The sequence below is a fragment of the Pseudopipra pipra genome, chromosome 10 (assembly GCF_036250125.1).
Source record: "Pseudopipra pipra isolate bDixPip1 chromosome 10, bDixPip1.hap1, whole genome shotgun sequence".
NCBI classification, from domain to species: domain Eukaryota; kingdom Metazoa; phylum Chordata; class Aves; order Passeriformes; family Pipridae; genus Pseudopipra; species Pseudopipra pipra.
Genome location: NC_087558.1, coordinates 13,265,047 through 13,287,968, shown reverse-complemented (window position 1 = coordinate 13,287,968; position 22,922 = coordinate 13,265,047). Strand labels below are relative to the sequence as shown.

Genomic DNA, 22,922 nt, shown 5'->3' with positions numbered 1-22,922 from the left:
CATGGAAATAAATGTCAGAGCTAATGCCCATTAAAAAATTTTACTTCAGATAATGGGCACTGACTGCATTTTTCTACTTCTAAGTTTTCTGCACTGTGGTAGTTTTATCCTCCATGTTTGTTAAAGGAGTGTATTTAAATAGTCCTTTTCTCTGGCACTGCCTATTGCTCCTTACCACAGTCACAGTAATTAATATGGTAACTTAAAGTTGCATAAATTACAAACTCTCATTACACTGTCCTAGTTAAAATCCTACATAAGCAAAGGTATAATATTAGTTGAAAATATTTTAAGCAGTCATAAATTACTCTTACTTTCGTACTACCTCTCCTTTCCCTCTGAACTGTCTTGTGTTCCAGAAGCTACTGGTCTCACCAGTAGTATTCATAATCTCTCCTGTGGCTATTACTGCCCAAATTTTAGAGCTCCTAATCGCACTATGAGAGGCATCTAACTGTTTGAGTGGTTGGCACATATCTGTCCCCTGCATGTCAAGTCTCCTACCTGGTGAGTTCGTAAAAGGTCGTGTTTGGTCTTGACGTGGATAGGGAACATGGATTTTTATGCATTACTTTAATCCAATACTATGTCCGAGTTGCATTACAGGGTTAATCTGTTTGGGTTTTTTTTAGCTGAATTTAATCGTTATCTTCCAGGAGACCACCTCAATAAGAGGAGAAATCAACTAAAATTTAATTTGTATATGTTAAATCTAATGCTGAGTTGGGGAAATGGGTTATCAAGATTCATCAGCCTACAAGTAGATTTGCTTGGGCTCTATATTAGATACACAAAGAAAAGCAGCCAAATGGCCAAGTCAGAGCAAGGGTGATGGACAGCAAAGCAAAATATACCCATCCTCTATTTCTGATAGTAATACTGGCAACACAGCAACCATCATCTCTCTCCAGAAAGAGAAGTGTAAGCTCAGAATCTTTTCAGAATTGCAAGCACGGTAAGGTTGAGAGCTTACAGCTGGAAGGACTGGGTCAGGGTATAGCCTGGCCACTACAGGCCCACAACAGTCTGCTTGTATTGTAGGCTCTATTGCATGTTTAGCTAAATCTCTAGCCCTTGGTTAATCCTGGTTCAGTTTTAAGCCTTCTCTAGCTTATTGTCAATGTTTGTGCCTCATGGTCTCAGTTGTGCAACAGTTCCATCAGAAACACAGTGACACAGATACGTGTTTTACCATGTGTTTCTCTCAAATTTTAATTAAGAATTTTGAGGTATTCTTGGATAGCAGTTCAGATTTTTGGACTGTTAGTCCTAAGGATGACTATGGTGTTCTTAAGAAGTCAGCCTCTGCATTGATAGGATCAGATCTGAGAACCTAGGTAAGGTAAAACGGCAGAACATCACAAAGAAAAATTTGTAGAAATCTCATGGAATTCTGAAAACAAAATGAAAAATGTGGTTCACTTATGAAGAGAGGGAGAAGTGGAGGGATGACTTACATTGTTCTTTTCGCTATTGTCGGATTAGTTTCCACAACACCAACAGGAATAAAGAGGTTGCCGTTGCTGAGAACTGAACCTCAGCTACTTACCTGGAATTAACTTTTATGCATAGTTGAAATTCTTGCATGTAAACACAAGGTGAGTTCAAATACGTTGGAGAGTTTGAGTAGGTGGCAACCTCATGTATGCTTAGAGTTCAGAGATGTACAGACCTCATGAGACCAAGTAACTGCAGCCTGAAAAACAGAAAGCCTCCAGCGAAACTATTTCCAGTGCAGTTGCAGCTGTATATAAGAAAGTTACTAATCACAGTATCATTTTCTGTCTCCTTTTTCTGATCCTAAACACCCTGCAGTGAAAAGCAAGCCAGTTAGCTTTTGCTAATGACAGTATATCTTTTAGTTCCATTTCTATCAATAATTTTTTCTTTTAAGAACACTTTCACCAATAAGACAGTGTACTTCTACTCATAACAGTCATACCATGTTCTGTACCATCTCCTAAAACTTATCCTTTGCCAACAAAAAAAAAAAATTGCCCAATGTACCATAGAAGAATCTTTGCCAGTTTTGAACATTTTGGGGAATTTAGCAAATTTGGCAAACAAGGGGAGTTATGATACTTGTACTTATTTTTTTTTACCTCAGCTGTAACAAACAAATGAAAAAAGGTTATCTTGACTGTAAGTCCTAGCAGCTGTGATTGTTTGAGACAAAGCACAAATGAAATAGAATTGCTGGTCTAATCATTTATGGTCTTATCTTCAGATAAATGATGGATTATACTAAAATTACTCTCAGCTTTCAACTGAATTGCAACTAAGGATGGAAAAATATCATGCTCCAAATGACATGGTGTTAGTATTCTCTGTTGCACCATTATGTGAAAGAACTACAGATTTTGGCCTGTCAGGTGTCTTTTGCAATTTTCGTTCCATTTGGGTTTTGTTTGATAGCAAACTGTCCAGATATTTACTATATAACAACACTAGCTAGAATGCTTGGTTACTATTTGTGGTGTTTATCACTTTTTATTGTAGTTGAGTAGCATTTCTCTTATAGGCACAGAAAACGGGTAATAACTGAAGACGACCTCACAGCAGGAAAGTGAAATCAGATTGGCAAAGCATCCGTGAGTGGCATGATTGAAGACAAGACAAAAAGCACGCTGCAGCAAAAGGTAACTGGCAATATCTAAGGAAACTAGTACTGAATTTGGGCAAGGTCAATATTTAGACAATATTTCACTGCTTGAGGTGAAAGCTATAATTGGAGCTACGGCCATAACAAAGAATGAATTAACAAAACTCCTAATTTCAGCTAATTCACCTCTTCCTTTCTTTACTTCTAGGTCATTCAGGTTTGTCAGCTACTGATAGATCCTTGGCTAGTGGAAACTAATAATCAGTAGATGAATTACAGCAACAGAAATGGAAAATAAAACAGTATTCCTGACTCCACTCTGTTTTCTGAAAACAGAGGATATACTGAACAAGAGTACCTCAGCTTTTTTAGCCCAGAAGAACCCATGCAAATAGTAAAACATTCCAGAAAACCACTGAACAGCTGTACTTTCATGTTTTGGGGGCTTACGCAGGGAGAAAAATGCACTAGTTAACTTCTCTAAAAAATGTTCTGTTGGCAGTTATCCTCCATTTAACCCTCCTTTAGCATCAGCACAGCCTGGCCAGAGCCTGCACTAGAGGCAGGCAGCACATGATGTACAAAGATGTAGCCTGAGCTTGTTTACTGAGAAATCATGCATGCCCCTCCCAATCTAAATGTATAGGATGTATGTTGTCTTTTCATCTTTTTCTTTATAAACTCCTATTAGTTTTCCTATTTTCTCCTTTCTTCTCTCATTCTTGTTGCCCAAGCCTAAAAATTCATACAATTTTACTTTCTCCCCCTGCAGAGGGGAGTTAGTCTGCTACCACTGGAGTTGCTCAGGGTTTTCTCCCTCCTCAGGCTCTTTACTTGATGTACAACAGTCAGAAATTGAAAGCATGGGGCAAGAATCAATATGTGTTTTCAAAGTGGGACTCAAGCCCTGCTGTTAGATTTCTGTCTTAGTTGTTTTCCTCCTGGTTTTGTTATTAGCAGCTTGCCATGATTAGATGATACAGTTTTTCTCAAATCAGGTAAAAAATATTTCTTCACCTATGGGCTTCCTAAAAAGTACTTCAGAGAAAAAGAGTTTAAAAAAATATAGCCTTCAAAACCGTTTTATGATGCTGCTCCATGTTCTTAAACGTACCATCAAAAAAAGTCATGTCAGTACAGGACAGCCACGCATCCAAGGACTTGCACAGGAATTTTCCTAGCACTAAAGTAAAGCTCATGTAGCACCTTTGGGAGAGCACACTACTACCCTTTCTGGGCTTCTGTGCAGTTACTTTTGCTTGAGAACCAAGACTGCACTTCCTTGAGGCTGTGATATGTGTGATGTACTGATTCACAGTATCATAGCTTAGCTCGCTCCAGCTGTAGCAGCTGCCTTTGTTTTGCTACCTCTGTAGCTGGTCCTCACTACCCACAGGGACCATCTCGGGACAGCAAAGAGAGTTCACCAATTAATTTTACTTCCAAAATAGAGCAATAAATTTTACTTGGGAAGAAAACAGGAAACAAGCTGTACAAATTTGGCAGAACATCTGTTTTGGTATCATTCTATCAAGTATGCCACCTTCCAGACAAAGCACTAAGGACCATAGTAACCTGCTTTTCCATGGGTGATAATACTTTCACACTGACATGGATTAAGGTGTGTGTTTGACCTTTCCTTCTCTTTGATTAACCCCTTAGCAACTCACTAATCCAGTTGACTTATACAAAAATCACAGATACTTTGCTTGTCTTTATATCTGTTTTCTCAAATTTTCTTCTAGTTCTCATAATGATCTGCCCTTAACAGGAGTTTTGTGCAAGTGAAAGCACAATTGGGCCTCTTTGTTTTCTGTGTTATACTTACTAACAGTTACAATGATACTAACTTCTCTTGGGCTTAGCTGCATTAACATTTTAAAAGATTTTTTTGGTCTGAATAAACTCTTGTACTTTGCCGGTTACTCAGACTGGGTTTTTTTCTTTTCTGCCTTTGGTTCCCTTTTTCTGACCCTAATGAGCGATTCATTAAGAAGCCTCCATGCTGATCCTTTGCTTTTAATCTTTTAACTTTTCCCTCCAGGCTGTTCCTAACATTCTCATTTAAGGAAGAAAAGTCTTTTCTGAGGGGTACTGCTGTTGTGTGATATTTTCCCACTGTAAGGATGTCTAAATTAATTATATAATAAGAAAAGTAATCAAGTGTCTCAGTCAGACACAGTGAACCAAATCCTATTACAGATTGATGAATTTTGACAAGTGGAGGACAAAGCTTCCTCTGAACTAAGGTGTTGAAATCAAACATCCATTTCCTTGCACAGAAATCCACAATACATTTGCCTTTGCTTCTTCAGTAAGACAAACACTGTTTTTCAGCATTAAGTCAAAAGAAAAAAGATGTTCAATGCAAGGTTTGCTTTCCTCAGAGCCATAACACTGACTAGTGGGAAATTATATGGAAATCAAGAGCCCTGGTATTGGAAACGTAGTGATAAATATTCCATATTAGTTGATTCAGGTAATGTGACAGACTCTTTAGTGATACTGGTGTGTCTGTGTCCACATAGAGGTGCATCTGCTCATGTGCTTATACTTCAATTTATGTTTTCGTTACTCAAAGCAAAAGATTCTGTTACTCACTTTAACCATATTGGTGAAAAGTAACAGGAATGGAATTCATTAGAGAGTTTTAGAGAGGAGAAGTAACAATATGCAACATGAGCTACTCTCAGCCAACTCATCTAACTTCCATTAGATTAGGAAGTGAAACACTACTGTTTGACAGAAGTATCTCCATTTCTGGAGTAGAAGAGGAGAATTTTAAGTGTTTGTCTCCCACTTTCTCACAGATTAGCCATTATTGCAGATGAAGATGCACAATGCATTTCTAGAGCTTGTTATGAATTTGCATGTGCCTTCTCTATTTGGGGGGGGGGGGTTAAGGTGGAGAATACTAAGTAAAAATAAAAAGTACATCCTGTAGAAGGGACTGCACATTAAGCCTGTAAAGCTCTTGGGTGCATCATGGCCCCAGCCATGGTGATTTAGCTTAATGGCAGGAAAATGTTATTTTGACGATTAGCATATAGGTGAGGCTTCACACACATCAGAATGTTGCCATGTATGTCAAAATGTTACTGATTTGCTTTACAACTTTGAGCAAATCTATGTATGTAAGCTCTCATGTGGCAGCTTTCTCACTGTTTTTACAAGAAAGTACAGAAAGGCAGTATCTTGTACCAGAAAAGTAGGAGTAATGTTATTTTGCTGAGTTTGTTGCTTATCAGGTTATTATCTCACCTTTAACTAAGGAAAGTTGTTGAGGAGTGTAAACTGAATACATAACATTAACTTTTGCCTCTGCATCTTCTGGCTTACCAGAAGAGTTACATGACTCTAGGAGAGTGGCAAATGACACTGTGGTCTCTAAATAAAGTAAACTACCAGGAGAAAGCAAGGAAGCCTCTATTTGGACTAACTGGAAGTTCCACAAAGAGGTCCTATCACGTCCCAGCTTCGCCTATGATATTATTAGCTGTGTCCTCTACCCGTCTTCCTAGAAACATCTTTGCCTAGAGGAAGCAACAAAAACCTAATTAAAACATCACTTTTGGTAGATTTATACTAGTAACACCAGTGATTGAGTCTTTCACAGTAAAGCTGTAAAACAGAAAAAGGCCAAAGATGCAGAAAAATTCTTTTCTCCCAGAAGTAGGTGATTTGGTTCATGAGGAAACAATTGCAGCTTTGGCCTTTCCATTCCATTTTCTGTTGTGATCTCTGCCAGCAACAGAGAAGGTGCTGACAGTGACTGCATATTGCTGTGGGCATGTCACTCATGCATTAACCATTTTAGAACATTATCATTTCTAATTTAGATGCATGAAATCCCTTTTTCTGCTAAATTATTAACAACCGCTATTATAACCAAGAGTTTAAACTTGTATAAATTTTACCTGTTTTTGCCCAGAGGCTGGTAAGCATATACTTACTGACCTCACCCAGTATCTTTTCTCAGCCTGGATTGTAACACCCTTTTTACAGCCAGTCCTTATCTGGCTATACTGATTTGAATTTTTTTTCTACCTCCCTATTATTATACTTATTTTCCATCCATTAATGATATATGACCATTTTATTATTTTTACATTCTTAGCAGAATTAAGGAGATGTTTTATCCTTAACCACGTTTTTTTTCTTCCTGGACCAAAAAGCAGAAGCAGCCCAGGTTTCATGACCAATATGTTTCATTTCACACACATTACATGGCAGTACAGCTATCCATTATAAACCAAAGGATATAACCATTTACCCTTGTCATGGACTAGTCAGTTAATAAAAGCTGAGAGTGTGGAGAGTCTTCCTGGTGGGAGTCAGGGAAGTGTAAAGAAGTGAACAGTCTACCCATTGCTTCTCACAGGCTCTTGTGAGAGTAGCACCACATCCCTGTAGAAGAAGAATCTGTGTTGCAGAAATTGCTCTGGCCAAAAACCATGTTGTGATCCACATTTCTAATATATTAGTTTTCAAATTAAAATACAACAACATATTAGAATTTTATATGCTGCAAAAACTGTGAGAAGGAACTCATACATACACATAGTCTGACATGTCCTGGAGTCAGTAACAGGATAACAGTTTGCAAGCAAGGAATCCCCATGAGACACATTGGGACCTTCAGGTTACATCTAGAGCTGCAGCTATTGTCTTTATAAATTCAGATACTGTTAAAAACCAGCAAAACATCAAGCTAATTGCCTAGACATCTCTCTGTGCTGCTCAGAACATCCTCTTTTCCTTAAACAGCAATAGCAGAATTGCTACGAATGCTTTGTCTTGCATTCGTAGCAATTTATGGAAGTAGCCTTTATTCCTCCCAGAAGTCCACTCTCTAGGTGATAACTGCCTTCCACTGGATCAGGGCAACCATTGGCTAAGAAGATCTGGACAGTGAAACCTAAAAATTCTTTCAGTGTTGATGCACAAACATTCATTTCAGCAAGAAATAAGAATGACCAGAGTCCAGTGATACTCAAAGAGCAGAGATAATATCTTGGAACCCCTTATTAAGCTTTGCACGCTTGAAATCACAGTAATATAATAGTAGTTCTCCTACAAGTTGGGAAGGAAGAGCAGTTGTTGTTACTGCTGTTTTTTGCATGCTGAAGGAAGCACCCACAACCTTCAGTGAAGAGGACAGGTTAACAGATACATGAAATGTCCAGGAAATCAAATTGTGATTTTACATATGATCTGAAAGGAAGTGAGATACCTCACTCATTGCATCTGATCTCTGTTGTTAGAAGCAGGCATGACAAGGTTTGCTTTCAGCAGTGCTTTTTATTGCAGTAAGGTTTTTTTTCTCCCTTGCCTCTCCACAATGTTTTTAATATAAGGCTGAAATATAATCTGGATCACACCCAGAATTAATGTACATTCCCTTACTTCTCACATTCAAGGATTTCAAAGTAGAAGCTTATGGTTCATTCCATATGGAAACAATGGTGCCAATCAAAATTTTAGGTGCGTGGTTAGGTGTCCAGAAACTACATTTGTGTAGGATGTGCAATGCTGTGTAATTAAAAAAAAAACAACCAAACAAACAAAAAACCAAACAAACCAACCGAACAACCCCCCCCCAACTTTAAAACTTCTTATTCAATGGAATTAAGCTATTAGAATAGAAACTTAAAAATTCATCGAATTATTTCACTTGCACTTAACCAATCTGAATTTGATTTCTTTCTTTTATTAAAAATGATCACATGGGGCACACTATATTTTATATAGGCAATTCCAACTGCAATAAAGGAAATGTGTTAATCCATTTGTTTAGTATCACTCAGAGAAGTAACCGTGCAGCCCATAACCTTTCACAGCTCAAACTAATCTCATTTTTATTCGTTCTGGGACTTGATGGCTTAATTCTCGTTAACTATTGACTCTTTCAGGTACTTTCAAATACCCTAAAGATACTTCATAACCAGGCATCAAATCTGAAGTTATGAACATGCAGTAAGATGTATATTCATACTAAAATAGTAGCTTATGTTATGCTGTCATTCAAAAATCTTTTCATGTTAATGCTGAAAACCCTAGAAATGCTGAAAAACCTAGAAGTTCTAGTCCTACCTTGATCTGAAATAGGTTTATTCTTTCTTTCCCAGCATCTGATGTGCAGTAAATGATATTGTTAGCAATATGAGGAGATGACACGTCCCTGAGAAGCAGACATTAGGTTAGCCTCCTGATTATTGATCATTTTTGTCTTCCAGAATGGTGTCAATCTTCCTTTTTGGTAAAGTTAATGGCTAGAACAGAGATGCAAAGATCCATACTGGATTGATGATGGTAGTTAATGCTCTTGTTTCAAAGTCTTAATATGTCTAAGTGGCTTCAAGCCTCTTTTAGAAAAAAGGGCAGTTCTTTACCCTGTGGTATAAACAAGAGCAGGGACTGCCTCCTGCTATAACAACTAATTTTCTGAAAGAAAGAGACCAGAAAATTAGATAGAAAAGTCTAAGAGATCAGAGCCAGCAATGTCTAAACCCACCACATCACTGATCTTCCATAAGAGATTAAACATGTTGACAGTGTTCTAAGTACAGTTCTACATGTGCTGAACCCAAGAATGTTTTCCCTGTCCTTAACAGCAGAGAAAACAAAATTATGTGTGTACAGAGGAGATCAGTGTTTACTTTGAAACCTAAAGCTAGTGAATTCTAAAAATGAAATCTATAAACTAAAAGAATTAGACTTAATCTAAACTGAAAGAGTTTTGGCTAACTATAGTGAGTGCCCTGTCGATCTGCCAGTCAATAAATTTTGTACAAAAGAACCCCTTAATCATTGCTATACTAGCATTTTCTAACCCACTAAGTTCTAGTGAGATTGAGAAACACTAGGGAAGTTGAGCAATCCTTTCTTGGCATTAATATCTGCGAGTAAAATTTTATAGAAGTATGTAGATCAGGATTTCCCAACTTCTTGGAAAAAAAACCCCATACATGAGGAGGGAATTGGTATAGTTAGTTTTGTTCAAAGAGCTAAGTAGTAGGAAGAAATATTTCCAATGTTTCTGGACTCTCTTAGTACTATGAGAGGATATGCAAACAATAATCCAAACTTTCCCTGCTGCTGCAACTGCTGACATTATAACAGTGTGTTATCACACTGCAGACCGTTAAAAAAAAAAAAACAAACAAGAAAAATTGTCACATATTACACTGTAGTATATTAGGATTTAATGCTGCAAAAACGTACTTGGAAGATTTTATTCAATACTCCACAGCCCCATAAATTAGCGATTTAGAAGTGGCCTTTCACTTACGCCAATTTTTGCCTCATCAATTTGTAACGCAGAGTGCATAAGTGTGCAAGATTAGATTTCTTTATTCTCTGTTTTAAATCTAACCAACTGCTTGCTGGTTTTCTACCTCTATATATCCCTTCTATTCTTTCTAAGTGCTCCTATTTTTAGCAGCTTCAAGATATAAACATTGTATACTTGTACCCAAACATCTCTTAAGTGCGTAGAGATACACTGACACTGTATAACCCCTTGGACATAAATATCAGTCTTACTTATCTGGCACAGAACAATATAGCACATTTTTTGGTTTTAATTTGCTTATCTACTATTTTCAATAAAATAAATGTCATCATAACAATGACAAGCTTTCTTCTCTATCTGAATTAAAAGCTTTTTGCCCTTACTAGCATTAGGGAAATATTTACATAAATAAATAGTTTGAAACAGAATAGCACCATCATGCACTGACACTGTCCAAAGGGGTAATGGCAAACCCAAGTGTAATAGTGAAAGCAGGGGTGAGGGGTGGTGTAAGAAGTGTTAAATATGCTTTCATTTTCAAATTATTCAATTATTTGCAATTTGTGAAATATACACACCATTTGGATAACAGAATCTGTATGCTTACGTTACCTCTCAATTTCCAAAAATCCCTTAAATTGCTTTAAAAAAAAGTGATTCTGAAGTGTCAGTTTCAACAATAAAATATCTTCCTTCAAAACTGGCTGATATTTGGAAAAACAGCTGTATGATTAACAACATGCCTAGTTAGTTTTAGAATAATCGTTTAGTTGAATGAGTAGGTGTCACTACTTTTCCATCTGCATTGTTAAAGTAAACTATACTTTTAGTCTCTCTGAAAATATTCTTCTTAATTTGTCTCAAAAACTTTAGGTAATTTAAGATGCATATGTCTTTGAAAAAATAAGATACCAGGATCTTACTCTGTGACTTACCAGTGCAAGAATTGGACTGAAGGTTAGCAAAAGCAGGAATGTGCTAGAACAGAGAAAATTAGATATAAGCTAGTAGATAGTAAAATGAACTGAAAGTAGTTCACTCTGGTACATTATATTTACATAAATGCAGTAGTTCAATTATAGGTATTTTTCATTGTGTTTTGCATCTTAAACAGTCTTGAAAGAAGGGGATATTTTGAAAAGTGATGGCACTTGAGTATAAAATATAGCAATTCTCTTATTTTAAGATAGGAAATACAGACCTCTAGTGGTCGAAACCTGTATGATATGAGTTAAACTTCAAAGCAATTTAAATGCCACTGTGCTTCACTCTGTTACTTTCCTTTGCATTTTCGTCCCCCACAATCATTCAAAATCACTCTTACACCCAATTCCACTGTTCAGACATTCCACAAGGACTGATTTTTCCCAGAGAAAAAAGCCCCGTTATCTGTCCTTTTTTTCACGTAAATTTTATGACTGAAATTGAGTAGTTGAAAGATACTTGGGAAGTCAAGGGAAAATTTATGACAGTAGTCTATGAGAACAAACAGAAGAGAGATGTTGATTCTTTTCAGAATAAACTCTGAAGCCATCATGCAGAAGGACAGACTCCTTTGAAGTGTGCTGGAGGAAATAAATAAATAAATACAGAGAGGTTCTTACAGAGAAGGTCAGAGTACATAAACAATTCACATTTACAAGGTAACAGTAACTGGTCCTCTGCTAGCACAAAATAAGTAATAAGCAATTTAGGTTTTGATGTTACAGAAGAACCAGATCCTGGAAGGATCACAGGGAGTTTATTTTCCAGCCATATAGAGCTAGCATAAGTGAAGCAGGCCAGCTTCAGCTCTTGCAAGGGGAAGACACAAAGAATCCACATATAGGTTAGAGAATTAAAAAGATAAATACTTCTAAATAAATTAAAAAAGTAAACACCACAAAATTAACAGCAATTTCAACAGACTGGCAGCTGCCTTGTGGGGAACTGACCAGGAGAACAGCTGTTAAATGGAAATGCATAGGCCAGTACAAGGTCCTGCACATTCTGTTTGTTCTCATGTCAGAACACCTCCTGATCCAAAACTGCAAAAGCAACAGCCAGCTTGGCAGCCACTACCACAGGTCTTCTGAGGTTTACTTTCTATTCTTGGTGCTGATGAACTGATGTACAGTGTCTGGTGCTGTACTACCCGTTGCAGTTCCTTTTCAGTAATCTTTTGATTTATTGTCATTTACCATGAAGTCAGATGCTGACCCCTGTGGAAGATGGTGGCAGTGATGACAAGAGCACACTGTAATGCCACCATGGTTTGAATTACATACCTTTGTTTGCATTTCTCTTTCCCTTCACAGTTCACCTGTCAACTCTGGATTAAAGATACTTAGGAAAGCCATGAGTGGGGAATGCAGACTGTTAGTACTAGCAAAAGAAATAAGAGCTAGGAGAAAGGTAAATGCATGACTTTGCAATGGTAGTGCTCAGAAAAGTGCTCTGTCCAGGAAAGCAGAGAAGATGCTGAATATGTGTGTGAATTAGAAATAGCTATATTCACCAAGGCCATGAGCATAAAGGGTTTTTTTCTGCTGGGTAGGGAAAAAACTCCAAAAGACTGTGCAATAAAGGATGTGTAAGTGTCATTACTTTCTCAGCAATTAGAAAAATGAGATAGAATAAATTAGAAAAGGGGGGGGACTAAACACTCAAGATAAAGGAAAAAGTTTATGCCACCAGAAAGAAATAAACATAGCTAATATACTGAACATATTATTCCAAACATTTTTCATTCTCTCTTTTCCCTGTGCAATAATTTTATATAAAAATAAAATACAGCATCCTATTAAACATGGAAATATCTTCTCATTTGTAAGAAAAGCAAATAACCTACCTACCTTCAGAAATAAAAAAGCTCACATTACCTAATGATAAGGTGGCTAAACTGTGGCAGGGTTGCTCAGCCTGAGTTTATTTAGTCTTTGTCAAAGCAAACATCAATAACACATTTTTGTTTAAAATCTGACTTGGGGCACCTGCTTACCTATTTATAGCTGATGAAGTTCTCATAGAAAGCCGCCGTCAGTACTGTCTTATCTTTCAGTGGGCAAAGAGCTGTTTACCTTGCATAAACCCAGCATTCCTTGCTTCCACAGGCAGTTTAATTAGGATACATGTTCAGAACAGAAGCAATGAATGGAGTGGTAAATAATAGTTGGTAGAGCAGTCTTAAGCATTTCATTATCAGTGACTTATAATCATTGTAATTAGAAAAGATAAAAGGTCAAACAGGACAGTAACATACAACAGGGGTTTGCTGCTCACCAGATAATTTGTTTGAGATTGATGTCACCACACCACTCACAGTTGCATCAATTCAATCCTCTTAGAAAAAGGTCCTTGTGTATCAGCCTTAAAATGATCCAATTATCATTATGTTAACACAGGTCATTTGAGATGCTTTACGTGGATTTATCAATGTGCACAATTTCAATACTTGCATTTAACTGGCCAGTGGTTTAACCTGCTCTGGTGAATTCTGGCAGCATAAAGCTTTACCAGCCATCTATTTCAGTAATGATTTTAAAGAATCTGCAGTTCCTTCCATGTAGAAGTATCTGCTTTGCATAAAATATATACAACTGTAATCCTGGGACAAGGAGGTGAACTGTGGCGAGAACAACAGCAAAAGTGATGGTGGTATGGAAAAGAAATCATTGTCTATAAGGAATTCCCATTACCACTGCAGCCCTCTCTCACCACTCAGCACTGCCATGGGGATACTGCTTCCAAAACAAACTACCTTCTCCTATATTTAAGCTTTTCCTAATGCTCTGAAGTTACAGTTGTGCTCAAGGACTCAGATCTACTTGAGGATAGCTCTGAAACTTTAGAATTTCCAAAAAAATTAAAATTCAGCTTGGGATTAGCAGTGCCTTCCTTACTGTGCACCAGATATAAGGCTCCTATGAGGTTCATTCTCACAGCAACATTCAAACTGTTTTCAGATGTACATATGGCTATCCATATGTGTTTACCCAAAACCAACCACATTATGCCTTTCTGCTTCCCTTTCATTCTCTGAAAATAGTGATGGATTTATTTCATTTATTGACTGTTATTCCTTAGTATAATTTAAAACTGATAACATATCAAACACATCATTTGCACAATTCACTAACTTCAGTGTTATACCTTTAATTCCAGAAGGGTTATACAGTCTTATGCAGGTAGATTGAGGTATCATACTATTTCTTGACAAATTCCTGATTCTTCATAGGGATTTTTCTGCCTTTTTTACTTTCCAAGAATTACAGAATAAGCTCAGGGAATTCAGTACCTCAGAGTGCCAGACACAAATTTCCCAACTCAGTCATTTTTTTGTTTATTTTAACACATTTCTCAAAATGTAATATAATCACTGTTCCACTTTCCTGAAAGAACATATGCTATTAATTAGCATCAACTAAAGCTACTACTGACATGGAACAGTACAGGTCACCATGTGGGTAGAAAAGGGAATTTGGAAGCAAAACCATACAACACTAAAGGGGTGTCTGAAGCAACCATGAGAAAATTGCCTTGGCATCTACCACTGCACAGAACCAACCCCATCAAAAACAGGGAATATTCACAATCAGCTACTTTTGTCTTAGACACTGAATCTGTCACTTAGTACACACAGAGCAGGATATTATTGCCAAATAGTATCAGTGACTTGTTAATCCAGTCACAGACAAAGGTCTTGCTCAGCCTTAATCGGGCCCTGATCTACTTTATTGCAAGTTGAACTTGCAGTGGTGATTTCTGCACTACAGTTTCATACTGCAAAGTTCTGGGCTGCAATTTTAGTGGGTATATAAGTGAGCAAAGACTGTGAGTGACCACAGAGCACCAGCATGTAGCTGGGGCAGGTCAAATATTGCCAGACCTTGATGTTGCATAACATATCAGTTATTGACAAATAGTTTTTTTTCTTCTTGGACTCTTTCACAGCCAAGGGATGAGATAAGAGGATTTATCTTGAAATCTTTTTATTGTGGTTTCCCTGTCCTAGGGTAGCCTGACCTTCCACAGAGCCAAACACAATGTATTCAAGATTTGGCACAGTTTGAAAGCCAAGTTTTGCTCAGGCTGTACTACAGTGCCACATGTGATGAGAATGATCCCTCTTTTATGTGTTTTCTCTGTTTGCTTGACTTTTTAATTTCTTAAACAGTGCAAAAATACTTGACGTAATTTTGAGGCACTTACACCAACTGAGGAAACAAGACTCACAGATTCACAGAATGGACTGGAGAGACTGGGAAGTGTTGCATGGCACATCCTGACAAAGGCTTTATTAGCTGCATTTTACTAGATATTCCAAACCTGACAGAATTAATCAAGAACCTAAATATTGAAATTACTCTGCTAGCTTATTAATGCAAACATATAATAGAACATGAGCTAAGACAAAGAAATAACAAGTCTTTTAAAAGCTAACAGAGCCAAAGGGTGACCTCACTCACAAGATGCTGTCTGCAACCTGTATTCTGGGTTCAATTCCCGGCTCCACCTTAGACTTCCTCTGTGGGCTTTGCTGAAACATACCTATGCCTCACTTCTCTATTAAAAACACAGTCCATTTGGAGTAAGGTTTGTCTTCCAACAAGAGCAAGTCAAACACTAAACACAGTAGCATTCTGGACTTAACAGGAATGTCAGTGCTGAACCACTCAAATGATGAGCAGCCCCTGTAACAACATAGCTGGTGTATATGTAACGATGGGCATCTCTTCTTTCTGAAAGCATCTGTACTTCCAGGGGTCTTAGGGTGTGTCTATTTAGTTATGTAAAAGTAACTTACACTCATAAGGGTTTTGTTTGCTGTTTGGGATTTGTTTTGTTTTGTTTTTAAAGCCAAAGTATTTCAGTTGATCTTTGCTTGAAGCAGCACAAGTTGGGTTTGGCTGACAGCTGTCAGAAATTTGCAAACAACAATAAACTCTGTAATAATAACTATCATTTTTTATTTTTTTTTAAATATCCACTATTTTTGAGGGAAGACTATCTGTAGACTCTGGAAAATATTTAGTATCAGAGTCAGTTAATCTGCATGACCTGCTCTCTAAAGTCATAAGTCATTAATAAGGAAATTGTTCTTGCAGAACACACAAGTCCTGGCAAACCCAAAAGGTGCCTTGTAAAGGAGATTTCATACGATTGCTGTACCCTTAATATGGTCCAGAAATACAGCTTCAATTCTTGGATACATAAATATGCCAGTAACTGAAGAAGTGATATGAATTGTTGTTCCCTCTTGCACCCTTCTTAAACTCTTTGTACAGTTATTAATGTGCAATGGATCAGCACGTCTGGATTTTTGCAGATTTTTTTTTCCCCTCACTAGTAGTTAAATACCATAGTTCCAAGCCAGATGGGGAGCTAGGTAACCTCTGAATATTTAAGATTTCTATGGTACAACAGAGTACTAGGCTATGTGTGTTTTCATATTTCTCTGTGATGTAAAAATTGTCTCAAAGAATTAAGCTTAATGTATAGAAAAAATTTCTAATTATTAATCTCAGAGATACAAATGAGTAATCTAAATTCACTTATTTTCTTAATGCATTACACTTTCTATTTACATAATTAATTAGTATTCAGAGTGCTTAAGTTTAGTTTCTGAGATATCTGAATAACTTTGCTCATTAGATATGTCACCTATTTATGGAAAGAAAATAACCTAAAGACTCCTCTGAATTTATAGTTATCTGCTATTTTCAGTCTCCCATTATTTTTGATATGTGTTCACTAACCAGTATTATTTTAAACTGGAACTTTGTTAATTGAAAGAAGTGTGTTAGATTTCTTTTATATTAAAAAGAATCTAACATTTTTCATCTAACTCCCAACATTCTTACCGCTGTTTTATTATGCAAAGTCTGTATTAAATTAAGAATTGGTTGAGAAAACACTTGAAGATGGCTTATTTTTCAATTCCAAGACACTGATACATTGTGTTAGACACAAAAACTTGATATTTAATTGAAACTTTTTAAAAATTTAATCCCTATCATAGATACTACTTTCTTCCTCTTTTCCTCTCCTAGGTGTGAGCTTCATACTTTATCCCTGAAACTAGGTTACAGCTGAAGGGATCAAGATGATTCCAAATTACCCCGCTGAAGAAAATGTTAAAAGAATCCACGTCGACTGTCCCGTTTCAGGGAGGCACAGTTACATCTACATTATGGTTCCGACCGTTTACAGCATCATCTTCATCATAGGCATATTTGGGAACAGCCTGGTCGTTATTGTCATCTACTGCTACATGAAATTAAAAACAGTGGCCAGCATCTTTCTCCTAAACCTGGCGCTGGCTGACTTGTGCTTTTTGATAACTCTGCCCCTCTGGGCAGCCTACACGGCCATGGAGTACCAGTGGCCTTTCGGCAACTGTTTGTGTAAGTTGGCGTCAGCCGGGATAAGTTTCAACCTCTATGCCAGCGTGTTCCTGCTCACCTGCCTCAGCATCGACCGCTACCTGGCCATCGTGCACCCGGTGAAGTCCCGAATCCGCCGAACCATGTTTGTCGCCAGGATAACCTGCATTGCCATCTGGCTCCTGGCCGGCGTGGCCAGCCTGCCCGTCATCATCCACCGCAACATCTTCTTTGCCGAGAACTTGAACATGACGGTCTGTGGTTTTCGGTATGACAACAATAACACGACACTCCGGGTCGGATTAGGTTTGTCCAAAAATTTGCTGGGTTTTTTAATTCCTTTTCTGATCATATTAACGAGCTACACCTTAATTTGGAAGACCTTGAAGAAGGCGTATCAAATTCAAAAAAATAAGACTAGAAATGATGATATTTTTAAGATGATTGTGGCAATAGTGTTTTTCTTCTTCTTTTCCTGGGTTCCTCATCAAGTGTTCACTTTTCTGGATGTGTTAATTCAGTTACATGTAATAACAGACTGCAAAATCACCGACATTGTGGACACGGCTATGCCCTTCACCATTTGTATCGCCTACTTTAACAACTGTCTGAATCCCTTTTTTTATGTTTTTTTTGGAAAAAACTTTAAAAAATACTTCCTTCAGCTAATTAAATACATTCCACCGAATGTCAGCGCACATCCAAGCCTAACAACAAAAATGAGCTCCCTCTCATATCGGCCACCAGAGAATATACATTTGCACACTAAAAAAACTGCTGGGCCTTTCGACACCAATTGATGTGTTTTGCAGTACACTAATTTTGAACAACCTTGAGTATGAAGCAGCAAGAATGACAAGAGTCATCTGCAGTCCTGAACATCACAGCTTACTGCTCATTGCAGAGACATTAGATCATCTCAGAGAAATCATACCGTAAAGATTTAGCAGTGGCCTTCCATCTTACACTGTGAAGAGGACTGCTTGGTTTTCATTTTGTTTTTCTTTACTAAAAGCAACATAAATGGTGGACAGGCATGTCAGAGTTCCTGCCAGTGTCCTGCTGTTTTTACTCAGAACTACAAAAGAAGGGTACAGAAAACTCCTATCTTAAGTTCAGAGGTGTTTTAAAAGGAAAAGCTTGTATAAATTATATGAAATACAAAGAAGCTGTTTTGCATATATGTGAGCAATTTTGTTCAGGGAGTTAGTAGAACTATGTTGCTTCTTGGTGTTTTTTTAATGACATAAATGTCCTATCATCATATTTATAATATATTTTCAAATATATTCTATATATAGAGGCCCAATTTTAAACTCAAATGGAAATTGAAGGTCTTTGAAATTGGTCTCATTCTGATTTATGCTACTGTTTTTCTTTTTTTTTTAATGGTAATTTTTTCATAATAATATATGCAATAAAATGCAGATTTATTTATTAAATATAGAGGAAATATATTTTTAGATTTATATTCCTACTCATACATTTCAAACATTGCTTCAGAAATGTACATTTATATCCCAGTGTGTATTTTTATGGTAGTTTAAAAAATAACTATATGTGTGTGCGCACAAAAATGGGGTTCACTCAACCTTCCCTTCTGATAAGCCACACTGTCTTTGAAGAACTTTACATACAGAGGGAGTTGACTGCATAGTCTGTATGACCAAAAGTAAAATTCTCTATTTGAAAACATGAGTTCTGGGAAAGAGCTGATCAGAAAATTTCAAACTGTTTTTGTATAAGAACCAGGGCATTCAGTGAGAGAAATGACCAACTAATCAAATCTACTTAGTTTTGAAAATTCCTGCACATTTAGTAACTCACATTCTGATAAGCAAAAACATGACAGTGCTCATATATCAGTTTAACTAATAACACTTTTAGTCCCATCACAAAACATCCAAGATCAAACTTTACTTTTGCTTTTATGGAGTTTCTCTCCATTTATACAAAACTATGCCTAGAGTATTTGCTCCCTGTAGAAACTTTTTTATGTGTATGGAACAAATTCAAATTTATACTAGCATAAATCAGAACTAAAGTCTGGCTCAAGCTCTCAATACAAATAAGGGGGGAAGGTGATAATCACTGTAGGAAGTTTCAACTAATGATATCATAATTTGTCCTTTTTACCTCAAATAATGAGTTCCAGATAATATTTATTCTTGATTGACACCCACTTACTGTCTTCAGAGATAAAGTTCATAAATACTTTTTGACATTACAAAACTTAAGAAAAATTCCAAAACTTTCCATATATCATGTAGACAATTACATGACCCTTGAGAATTTGCAGTATTTATAATTTTCAGAAATTTACATCTAATGTGGCTCTGTCTCAAGTAGCAAGTGCTTGGAGTATCAATGTTTTCTGATGAGGAAAATCAAAACACAGCAACAAAAAAAAAAAAGATATTTCTGTAGTTTAAAACTTTTCACAGAAAAATGGGACTACAACCAGGTCTAGGAATCTTAGTGCTCTTTCATTCACTTACTTTAAAGAAAATTTTTTTCAGTTTTGCCTTTTTTCTTCTAGCTGCAAAATGGGAATAATGTATGTGTCTACTGATATATGCCACAAGACATGGTGAGGAGTCACTGAAACTTCTAAAGCTGTATGTTAAAAAAATGCTCTTTCATTAAAGGTTTAAGTTAAGTTAATTGCAAGCTAGTATCTCAAAATTTGAAACCTGAACATGTCATTTAGAGACATAGTTAAATTATTATACAGAATACTTTATAGTTAGCTTATGTCTGTCCTTACATGCAAGCCAGCTATTAGTTTAAAATGAATATGGCAATAACCTGTGCATTATCAACAGCATCCAGAGCAGTACCAGTGCCCCAACTCTCTGTAAGCTGACAAAGGACTGACAGAGCTTGCCATTTATCGTATGACACTTTTTTCATGTACACACATACATGTGCTAAGCAGCATCAGGAGCTTACCCTGGCGGAAGCATCTCTGTTCAGCTGTAATTCAGTGTGCTGTGCTTGCCACCTGCTGGATGCAGCCACAAATATGTTTTTCATCTCAAAAGTTGTTATAGGAAGAGACAGCAACATTTCCCTGCCACCTTGCCCATCTGGGAGACAGTTAACTTCCTTGGCAGGGTCTAAGCAAGCATTTCCTCATCACCTGCTCATCTCTTTGGTCACTGAAACCCAATGTCCCCAGTGACTCCAATAGGCAGCTCATTTGCAAAATGTTGACTGCATTAGAGTCATAAGATGCATAAGAGCCATCTCAAAGAAGAAATAAAGATCAAAGCCATTGGTTACTGATTTTGCTCATTTCATGCCAGATGCTGTATTTTTAAAAGACTGTGTATCCTAGGCCGCTGGTGCCACCTGTGCCTACTTGGGTCATGGGAAGAAGCACAAGGCTGGGTTGCTGCAGGAAAGGTAGGAAGGGATTGCAGCTGGTGTGCTTTGAGGGCAAGACTGACCTTGAATCAATAGGCAAAGAAAGCAGAGGGCAAAGCTGCTGTTAAATAATGCTGGGAAATTTTTGTTCTGCTAATGAGTAGGAAATTAGCTGCCAAGAATAGTGGATTCTAGTTTAGTGTTCCCTTAAAAGGAAAAAGGTAAATTAACAAATACTAAAAAGTATCCAGAGACAAAACTCTTCAGGAACTCTAACTGGGTAGTGGCAGGAAGCAGACTTTCGGAGCACAGAGTTACTGTGTACAGCCACCTCCTGCAGTTCCAGGCATCCCCACAATGCCCCAAACTGACAGCTAATAGAAGAGCTCCCATTTCCCTAAGGACACCCACACCACCTCCATCACGTATCCAGCTGCAGCACGTTGTTGCTGAGCCCAAAACTCCCCTGCCCACCTATGAGCTGAAAATGCTGTGCTGGACCCTGTGCACGGGGCATTGGAGAGCACACGGAGACAGAGGGAATGGTCTGGCCTTTGCTCTGGACATTTGGCTGTGTGGTCCCTACTGAGCACACGTAGGAGATGGCCAGAATATCCTTTGATTCAAGGAGCTACCTGGTACCAACAGAGGAGAAGGGAGTAAGATTTGGCTCTTGACAGTTGGGAAACTCTGGGTTGAGCCCGCTCAGAACAGAACTAGCTGTAGATGTTTGAGAACAAACTCCCACTATCTTAAAGAACACAAAGTTAATTAAGATGTAATAGTATGCTATTATTTTTAAAAGGAGTATCCACAGTGCTTTCACTCACGATGACTAAAGTAAAATAATTGACAAACTCTTAGTCTACCCCTGTGCTCTCCTGGTGTGAGGAGCTCAAGTCAGTACTAATGGGGACAGCATAGAGACCTAAATACAGGCTTCACAACTCCTGCCACAGTGATATTTTGTTGATTTATTTGAATAAACTTTGTTTTCTGCTGAATAATTACTAAATCACATTTGACATGCATGTGCATAATATTTATTTCTATTTATTGTGCAATAGTATTTTATATGACTCCTGTTTCATGCTTGGCTACCTGCTTGCCCACTATATGCCCATCCTAAATCAAACTATATAATCCACACTAGTTAGCCCAAATTCCAACAAAACCACTATAGATACAGTGGGAATTAATCTGGCTTCTTGATGTAACAATTTCCTCATGTTTACATTGTTAACCAACAGGTTGCAGAGTAAGCACAAGGCCAAAAGTCTTTTATCAGCATTACTATTTAGGTGATAGTTTCCATCATCTACTTGAAATTGTGACAGCAGCAGAGGATACAGTAGGATTCCCAGGTTTGGTTTAGTTTTGCTTGAATAGCTTCAGCAAAGGTTTCTCTTACTGACCTCATTTTTAGGTATACTAAAGTGCAAGTGTTCCCAGGGAGATATTTGCCACTGAAAGGAGAAACAAATACTTGGGAGAGGGTGGTAGGAAGCCTAAAGCAGGGACTTGCTGGTTTTGGAAATATAAAGTGTTAAATGTAAATATTTATTTTTATTTTTGCAACAGATTGGAGGCAGGGGGAGGGCACAAAAAAAAATAAAAATCTTTCAGCTTAGTTAAATCTTCCAGAAAGTTTTGAGAGGTTCTTTTTAAGTTTCCTAATAACATCCTGCTCAGTTTGGAACATGTCATAATACCATTCTTACACTGCTCACAAAGTCAGGGTCTCCAGCTCTGCTCTTGTGCATCACATTACAGGCTTGGCCAGACCATCATCCCACCAGCTTGTGCAAAGTGGAGGCTGCTCTATCAGTCACTGAGTCCACCTCAACAGCGACCTCACAACCAAGGCTGAACTAACAAATCCTCAGAGCTAACAGCAAAGCCATCAAGCTCATTGTCACCAGAGAGCTCTGCAGATGTGACTGCACTGCAGGGACAGGCACAGACCATGTCTGAGAACAGCATTGTGAGATCTTTTTAGTGGACCAGTGCCATGGCCTGCAGTTTTGTACTCCAGTAATTTAAGTAACAAAACTAGGGTTTATTTTCTTTTCAATATTTTTGTGCAGTTGTAACTTGTGAAGCGGTGGATGTTAACATTTTGTGTTTCAATAGAGATAGTTTTACATTGTAGAAGTTTACTACAACTATAAAACAACTTTTATTGTGTGAAGTATTACTAAAAACATACCTGTGATCAATAAATGTGTTTGTGAAAACCATCTCCACTGCTGTATTAGACCACTCAAAGCAAAGAGATATGGTTCTGTATCGT

The 22,922-nt window shown here is 37.5% G+C and overlaps 1 protein-coding gene across 1 annotated transcript; it reads left to right on the top strand.

The window, feature by feature from the left end:
- The first annotated feature begins 18 nt into the window (after positions 1–18).
- AGTR1 (angiotensin II receptor type 1) lies at positions 19–22,869 on the top strand. Its single transcript, XM_064666342.1, has 2 exons — positions 19–2,639; positions 16,928–22,869. Exon 2 carries the CDS (start codon positions 16,981–16,983, stop codon positions 18,058–18,060), a length of 1,080 nt encoding a protein of 359 aa, XP_064522412.1. The 5' UTR covers positions 19–2,639; positions 16,928–16,980; the 3' UTR covers positions 18,061–22,869.
- The last annotated feature ends 53 nt before the right edge of the window (positions 22,870–22,922 follow it).

Excerpts from the sequence above, each read along its gene's own strand:
- AGTR1 (XM_064666342.1), top strand. The coding sequence starts at position 16,981 with ATGATTCCAAATTACCCCGCTGAAGAAAATGTTAAAAGAATCCACGTC.